Raw genomic sequence first — 8,008 nt, forward strand, 5'->3', positions numbered from 1 at the left:
TTACAATACCACTAGATCGGAGGCGACCAATCAGCAAATTCTCTCCACATCTTGGAAATAACGCTACTATCTCACGAGTAATCCCATCTAGGTAATCATCACTGAGTAAAGAATACTTGTGTAAAGAAATTTCAAACTCAGCCATCCTCCTTTCAATCGTCCTTCTAGAGCAATTGAACATTAGGCTTATGTGTTTGACTGAGAAACCTTGCTCCACAAGATACCTCAGTTGATCTTTATCGATCAATATTTCAGGCCTGCCCTTCCTTCGAATAACAATTTTGCTTTCTTCTTCATTGATCATGGCCTGTGCTAAAGTCTTCAAAGTATTCAAAACTTCATCATCTCCATCTATACAGCCATTAATTAGAACATATACTTCCAAGACTTGTTGTATCACATCAATGAGATTTATAGAATACTCTTCTCCATAGGCTTCGGGCATAGAATAGTATTGCAGTACCTCTTGTACTGTTTCTTTTACTAAGTCAAACACCACGTTCTCTATGTCATCCATTTTAAGCAACGCCCCACCTACTAGTAACGAAAGCCACGCCTAAGGGAGGGGCCCAAATGGCAGTGCGCATGGTATCATGATGGCATGAGCTAGAAATCGATAATCAACTCGATCTCAGTTCTTGGCATAGACTAGACATAAACAGTGATTATTTTTGTCGCATTTGGCGTTCCATACATATTTCTCAATTTTGGTGTGGCGTTAGTCATTAAGAATGGCCATTGCACTGGATCCAAAAGATCTCGAGGTAGGTGTCGGGATGGCTATTGAAGATGACGAGAATGATACATGGTTAGTTTTGCTCGAAGTTTTGCCTCATTATTTTAATGGCAGTGGCTATTTTTACGGCAGGATGATTTATCTATGGATTTACTCATTTTAAAACCTGGGAAACACTCTAAAATAAAATTAAAAAAAAACTAAACCCTAAACCAACCCTGGGGACTCCTAACATAACTAGGGGGCTTATAAAATGACTGGGGACGCTCTAAAAAAAACCGCCACCCTAACCCCTAAACCCTAAAAACAATAGCTAAGTAGGGGACTCCTAACATAACTAGGGCTCCTGACATAATTAGGGAACATAGCGAAGTAGAAAGATAAAAAAATCAATTTGTTAAAGTCAAAATTATAAAAAAAGAATGGTCTGAGCTGAATTCGAACCAGTGCCCTTCCGTATCTAACCCAGTGCCTTCCCCACTGTGCCACCACGATCCTGATGCCTTGTTGATGCTGATTGTCATCTTTATACATCACTTCATTTCTATATTCCCTGCCGTAAAAATAGCTGTATACAATGAGATTACGGGACCGTAAAAATAGCCACTACGTATTTTAATAATAATAAACAATATTGGATTATATATCATTATTATTGAAATAATACAGGGATGTCAAATTGTCAGCATCAGAGCCTGATGTAAGTTGAAACCTCAAAATTAAGGTTAAGTTTGTTATTCTGAATTCTGATATTTATGTAGAGTGATGATGAATTTGAACCCAATGGCTTATTTGCAAGACTTTTCAAAACTGGTTTTTCTAGTACTTTTAAGAATCAAAGGAAATACATACCATCCCGGCTTTTAGGTAGATTAGGGTTTCAGGGAAGCTATTAACGGGAGGGTGGAGCTAAATTAGCAAAAATCTGAGTTTGTTTCTATATTTCCAATCATTGTGTTAGTCTGGTCCCGGCTCCTCATTGCGCGGGGATGCCCACCCCGCGCAATGAGGAGCCGGGACCGGACTATCATTGTGCATGTGTGTACTTCTTGCCATTCAAGATGGCCAATGATTTAGCTCCACCCTCCTATTGATTACTTCTGTGCAAGAGCTGTAGTGATTGTGAATAAGAAACAACAACAATTAAGTTATGTTTTATATAGGTGTTTTTGAACATAGTAGCACTGCTGAGTTACCTACAACCATCACTGAAAGCTGCCAAGTAAATTAATTCAATTAAAGGAATATTTTCATTATAAGACTTAAAGCTTATTTTAAATATCATTAGAAAATATAGCAATAATATTCTTGTTCAAGAGAAATGGTTAAATGAAACTGAGTATCTCTTGAAGAATAAGGTCCTCACTATTGGTGTGTTTGGAAGTCACAAAGCTGGAAAGAGCACTTTATTGAATGCACTCCTTCATCACGAGTGAGTGATACAGGCAGAATTTTTTGATTAGATTTTTGATTTAATTTCCTAGAGTATTACCAACAACTGTTATAAATGAAACAGCATTTATTTTAAGAATTTTTCATAAACCTAGCAGTCATTATGGAAGCAGCTGTATTGAAGATACTGAAGTAAATTTTGACTACCATATACCGGTTTATTTTCGTGGGGAAATATTTTCACGTTTTTTGCTTCGTTGCAAAAATTATCTACCACAAAATTCTGCATCTCCATTGCCACGTGTGCAGTCTGCAAGCTATTCGCAAAATTTTAGAAATGCAAGATTAGCACTGAAAAATTTTTCACCACAAAAATAAACCAGTATACGGTATTTAAGTATTGACACTAACTGATATTGTCACTGATTCATGTACTGCATGTAGCAACTTCTATCAATGAAAAAAAGAGAAATTAAGGGTCGTCGGGTTATTCAAAAAGAAATTCGCAAAAGGAATGTTGACGTTAGAGAAAAGGCTGCAGTGAGTATGAGTATTCCTAAGGTGTAAAACTCTTATTTTTTGCAGACAATTAGTGTTGATGAATTAGAAGCACACATTCCCTTCCTATGTTGTTGTTCCACTGGTGATATCAATATTGTGCTGTTAGATACACCTGGTTTGTCTGAATCAAATGATTTAGGGATTTTTGAAGTATCAGAGTATCAATTGATGACCTGTGCTGTATATGTTTATGTAATATCATCCCAACAATTGGAGGATTCTATTGATACTGACTCACTGAGAGCTATTGTTTTCAGGGATCCAAGTAAGTGACTGTGTGTATAACTGGCAGATGGGGAAGTTTGAATGATACAATTATTTAGTTAATCAGATAATTGTGTAAGCTATTGTATAATTGTAATTATCAACCCTATGCATTGTAATTTTGAAAGTATATTAGTTGTTGCTAATTTCATAATCCAAAATATATCCATTAAATTTAATTTTTACCACACCCATACATTTGGACATGCTAACTGCATTCTATCTTAGTATACATGTACTTTTGAACTTGCTAAAGTGTGTTTATCATGACGCTGTTAGAAGTTCTCTCTTGAGTTCTCACCATAGTTCAATGTATCATGTCTCCATTATATCTTATGGCCAGACTACATCCATCACAAAATACAAGAAAAATAAATCTTTCCATAAAAACATGAAAATTTATCACCTTGAAAATTAAGACACTTATGATATACTGTACAGCTGCATAATTTTCGAGGAAACACATTGCAGATCCTTAAAAAACTTGGTTTGCGAGTTCAATTTTTGCAGTTTTGACAGTTATTGTATAGCATAATGTACTGTGGTCACGCATGAATTATTTTGCAGATTTGAATTTTGTGCTTTTGATTCATCTGCAAACTCACAAAATTTAGTTCTATACAGCTGTACAGTACAATATAAATATAAACTACCATTTTGTCTAACTATGATCCTTTCGTTTAGATGCATTTGAAGAAAGGCGAATCCTCATTGCTGTAACAAGGCTTAATGAGTTTAGTATAAAAACCTCAGATTCAGACAGTGAGGATCATGATTCAAGTTCTGGCAATGATGAAGAAATCCCTAAGCGTATTGATAGCATAAAGGAGGTCATCCAGCGACAGTGCAGGTGTTTAGGTGTGCCTATTCCAGATGATTGCATTATCCCTTTGTGTGCTATTGGAGCTCTTAAGGCAAGGAAAGAGAAACTAGGAGGAAAGAGGAGTAGAGAAATGAGAAAGCTGATGTTAGAGTTGGATGTATCAACTGCAGAAGAGATAGAAAAAGTTAGTCAAATATCATTATTGGAAGAAAAGTAAGTTAATTGCCATGAATTATTGTTGATTTTTGTGTCAGACTTATTGAAGTTGCTGGTAATTCTCATTATTTATGGCACTACAATATTGTAAGGGATTGCACTAGATACTTGGACCAAGCTATAAGAAAATTGGATGAAACTAGGGAAGAATTTAGGAGAACTGGAAAAAGTCAGTATTGCATACAAGATGATTTATTGGCAAGAGTAATAATTATTTGGGGAATTTGCCTGTGGAAGTTAATTGGCAAATTTTATATTGACGATTTTGTGTCATGTGCCATTGAGCATGCTCAGATTAAAACAAAATGGTGGATTTTATATTGGCGATTTCTTCATTGAACTGCCAATCACCGATATTAATTCCTCGCCAATAAACCATCTTGTACAGTATATATTTTCTAGTTCTACTGTAATGTAAATTTTAATAGAGTTTCATGATACTGTAAAGGAGAAAAAGGATATCATAGAAACGTTCAAAAAATTAGTGAAGAGTATAAGATCCAAGTATACAAATGAGTCAGAATTTTGTACAGAATTGGAAACTGCTTATAATGAGGATTTAATGGTACCATCTGTTAATACATTAATTTTGTAATGCCTAAGTGTAACAGGTTATTTTTATGGGTTTAATATTTTGTGGTTTGCCAATTTTTGATTTTTTGACAGCTAATTTGAATAGTTTGCAAGGTGACCATGCTACAAAATTAATTATTGCTTTAAACAATAATTATAATAATTTTTAATATTATGAACATTTATATTATTGAAATAAAATATTGTTTTTAATGGTTTATTTAGGTGAATCATGATAAAATTAGTAAGATACTCAAATTACATTTTACATTTTTACAATCAAAAATTAAAAAAATGGGAAGCATCACCACTGAAGAGTTTAACTCAGGTTTGTCAGTTCAATGCATTTATAAGTAATGTGGTGTCATTTTCATGTACTACATAACCATCCCTAATACCCAACTGAAATCAATGAATCAAGTCTGATTCCTATTGTGATACTAGTCAGTCTAGTCTGGTAACCAGCCCCTTGCAAAACATGTATAGGATGCATTTGATACAGCCCCATGACATCAATCAGTGTTGAATATCATGTCTGTTGCTCTGGCTAAACCAAGGCCATACTCCAACATGTTTGTATGATGGATGATCATCATACATGATTATATCATGCTAGGCTGATTGCTGTGCAAGCTGCCCAAAATTCATAATACAGGGTGTGTCAGGCTGGATTTTAAGTCATGATCCAGCCTAACACATCCTGTATTGATTCAGAAATATTTGCTGTAGTGGCCGGTGAGGGTTTATGTGGAGATTAGTGTTAGAGAATATCACTTCTGCTAATTTGCAGAATTGAATTTTGTCTAAATTTTAGCTGTTTTGTGATATAGTCATCATAGAAAACGTCAAATTTTGTATTCTAATTGCTGAATATACAGCATGTGTTTGATTTTATAGAGGTTGAACAATTAATTGAAACTGGAGATGAGTCATTGAAGGATGATCTAAAATGTCTGCCTTTTATAAGAATGCACAGAGTTGTTATGAAATCAAGATTTGAAGTAGGCTCTATTAGACAAAAATTGGAACAGTCACTGTCCTTATACTGCAATACAACTACTTCTGCAAAAAAAACCAGTATGACAAGTTTTTTAATGTATAGCCTGAGTTAATAAATATTATATGTATAGCGGAGCTTTTTTTACTTGAAAATGATGAAAATGACATTGTTATTGAAAGTATTAGTCATAGCAGAATACCAGTTGTCAGGTATGATCATTTTTATTCTTACTTGATTTTTGTTGCTGTTAATGTAGTTCAGCACCACTTAAGTTAAGAGATTTACCAGCACAAAGCATTTTACAGTAAGAATTAAATTTTAAGAATTACCTTGCTTGCATGCACAATCTATTGGAATTAAAACTTTAACAAGCACTTTAAGGTATAGGCATTATAGTTTTGGGATAGGTTTGTAATTCATATTAAACAGTGAGTATTTAAACATTAATAAAATAATTTTAGAGTTTTCAAAAGATTTATGAATTTTGATTCAAGACGACCGCTGTATAATACAGAAATTGATCATTTCCTTGATAAACTAAAAGAAGTTTTTGTAGATGACTGTCAAAAGTATTTTCAAAAAATTAAGCCAATGATTGCTGAGGTGATAAATTATTATAATAATTTAATGCATTATTCCTCCTAAAAATAGAGCTACTTAAAACAGCACAGAGAAATTGTTGAGAAAAACATAGCTGACGTGGAGCAACATTATTTTGAACAGAGAAAAGCAATGGATGCTCAAGTTCAAGAAGTAAGTAAAAACAGTCATTAAATATTTTAAAGTTATAGTTGATGTAGTGGAGGAAACAAGCTAAATATAATAAGGAAATGGTACAGTGTCATTCTGATTTAATTGATAATCTGAAGAAGCAGAAAGTTCATCTTTTATCTCTAGCCAATCAATTTGGAATTTACTTGTTTCCCAAGCATTTACAAGATGAATAGCGTTAGTGTGTCAAACTGTCACTGTGGACTTTTGTTTTTTGTAGTTTTGGATCTAACTATAATACTGAGTGATTGTTACAATATAGAGTCTAGTGATTGTGGTTCTAACTTATGATTTTGGCTTGCATTTTGTCTGTATATGCTATTATAATTTCAGCTGATCACAAGTTTTTAAAGCAAACAATATAGCAGTGTTGTAAAAATGCAGTAAGCAATGCTCATAGCACACATGCAGCTAAAGCTCTCACAAGTCACTTTATATATACAACCTTATAAAGTTGTATGTACAAAGTGACTGTGAGAGCTTTAGCTGTGTCCTTACTCCACTGTAGTAAGCAAATTCTTTAGTTTATTATAAGTCTGAGCCTTACAACTGAGTTCTACTAGTACCTGTACCATAGCCTGTACCAATGGCTGCCTGGAGTGGATAGCCGTGCTAACACTGCTCCTCCTTAGTCCTTACTACACCATGTCTATCACAAACTGGTAAGAAATACCACCCTCTCTCTTTCTCCTCCTATTTTTCTTCTCCCTATCTCTCTCTTCATCTCTCATTATCTCTAGCTCCTCTAGGAGTAGTGGTTTAAGTCAAAATGGGCCCGTTTGTCTTTTGTAGCACATGGACATGGATATTAGCACCATGCATGCAGCTACCAGGAACAGTAGCAGTAGTAGAAAGAGCTTACCCAATCAGTCAAGGACTGAAACAAGAGAAACAACATCTTCAAATAAAAGCAGTTATACAATAGAGAGTAGCAGGGAAGACAAGATGGCTCAGTAACAAGGAATACTTCTCAAAGACTCCGGGCCATTAAAAAGTCTTCCTTGTCTCCTGATTTTTATGAGCAGGGACCTCATAAGCCGCCGGAAAGTCTTGAATCATGTTTCTCCGATAACTGCTCCGGAGAGGTTCTCTTCTTATCATCCAATGATACCCAAGCACTATGTACCTCCCTGGCAGCTGGATATGAAGAATTGATATCGTATCTTAGAGGTATCAGTTTTAGCATTGTTTGTTTGAGATGAGTGTGCTAAGTCTGTGTTATAGAATTGTCAGAAGAGCGGTGAAGTAAAGAGCTGGGGAGGACATGTTAGTCACTTCTGGGAGAAAAGAGGTAATTATAGACCACCCAGAGTGTAGTGATGGGCGATATATCGAATCAACCGATATTTTTATCGATAATCGGCAATATCGATAAATATCGTTATCGAAATTTTGAAGCTCAGATTTTGATATGATAACCACACCCACATAACCAGAATAATAGTTATATAAACAGTGGTTAATTAGGTCAATTTAATTTTAAAACAACCTTGTAAGCAGCTATACGAAGGCAGGATGGTTGCTGTCTGTCAGAAGAACCTGGATCAAGCCAAAATATGAAGATATGAGGCCATTTTTGAACAAAAAACTAATGATAGTTTGAGTAATCGCTTTTTATCATAGTTTATTAACTATTATTGTAGTTTATTAACTATTACTGGGTGTGGTCAAT

At 34.6% G+C, this 8,008-nt stretch overlaps 3 protein-coding genes across 5 annotated transcripts in view; all 3 read left to right on the forward strand.

The window, feature by feature from the left end:
- The first annotated feature begins 698 nt into the window (after window positions 1–698).
- On the forward strand, window positions 699–4,691 carry LOC109584482 (uncharacterized). The gene is made up of 11 exons (XM_020000234.1): window positions 699–808; window positions 1,406–1,436; window positions 1,498–1,603; window positions 1,900–1,958; window positions 2,005–2,168; window positions 2,221–2,320; window positions 2,573–2,668; window positions 2,714–2,954; window positions 3,638–3,989; window positions 4,031–4,161; window positions 4,421–4,691. Exons 1-11 carry the CDS (start codon window positions 732–734, stop codon window positions 4,585–4,587), a joined length of 1,524 nt encoding a protein of 507 aa, XP_019855793.1. The 5' UTR covers window positions 699–731; the 3' UTR covers window positions 4,588–4,691.
- A 107-nt stretch (window positions 4,692–4,798) lies between these two features.
- On the forward strand, window positions 4,799–6,700 carry LOC109584483 (uncharacterized). 2 transcript variants are annotated; one of them, XM_020000236.1, is made up of 6 exons: window positions 4,799–4,893; window positions 5,463–5,642; window positions 5,696–5,774; window positions 5,822–5,869; window positions 6,217–6,318; window positions 6,366–6,700. In XM_020000236.1, the coding sequence occupies exons 1-5, from the start codon at window positions 4,860–4,862 to the stop codon at window positions 6,224–6,226; spliced, it is 351 nt and encodes a 116-aa protein (XP_019855795.1). In that variant the 5' UTR covers window positions 4,799–4,859; the 3' UTR covers window positions 6,227–6,318; window positions 6,366–6,700. The 2 variants fall into 2 exon arrangements, with proteins under 2 accessions (XP_019855795.1, XP_019855794.1); XM_020000235.1 differs by lacking the exons at window positions 4,799–4,893; window positions 5,463–5,642; window positions 5,696–5,774; window positions 5,822–5,869 and adding an exon at window positions 5,876–6,168.
- Window positions 6,701–7,488: 788 nt separating this feature from the next.
- The window catches only part of LOC109584481 (uncharacterized), a 17,497-nt gene continuing 16,977 nt past the window's right edge, over window positions 7,489–8,008 (forward strand). For both annotated transcript variants that reach the window (XM_020000232.1, XM_020000233.1), the window contains exons 1-2: window positions 7,489–7,506; window positions 7,561–7,627. The gene's annotated coding sequence lies outside the window, so the exon portion shown is untranslated. The remainder of the gene's footprint in view (window positions 7,507–7,560; window positions 7,628–8,008) is intronic.

Source organism: Amphimedon queenslandica, unplaced genomic scaffold, assembly GCF_000090795.2.
Source record: "Amphimedon queenslandica unplaced genomic scaffold, v1.1 AMPQUscaffold_13207, whole genome shotgun sequence".
Classification (NCBI taxonomy): domain Eukaryota; kingdom Metazoa; phylum Porifera; class Demospongiae; order Haplosclerida; family Niphatidae; genus Amphimedon; species Amphimedon queenslandica.

Bases quoted from the DNA above. Each gene is read 5' to 3' on its own strand.
- LOC109584483 (XM_020000235.1), top strand. From the start codon at position 6,043: ATGAATTTTGATTCAAGACGACCGCTGTATAATACAGAAATTGATCAT. The intron at 6,169-6,216 runs GTGATAAATTAT...TCCTAAAAATAG, and splicing joins TTAAGCCAATGATTGCTGAG to AGCTACTTAAAACAGCACAG. The intron at 6,319-6,365 runs GTAAGTAAAAAC...TAGTTGATGTAG, and splicing joins TGGATGCTCAAGTTCAAGAA to TGGAGGAAACAAGCTAAATA.
- LOC109584482 (XM_020000234.1), top strand. From the start codon at position 732: ATGGCCATTGCACTGGATCCAAAAGATCTCGAGGTAGGTGTCGGGATG. The intron at 809-1,405 runs GTTAGTTTTGCT...GAAATAATACAG, and splicing joins GATGACGAGAATGATACATG to GGATGTCAAATTGTCAGCAT. The intron at 2,169-2,220 runs GTGAGTGATACA...TTAATTTCCTAG, and splicing joins AATGCACTCCTTCATCACGA to AGTATTACCAACAACTGTTA.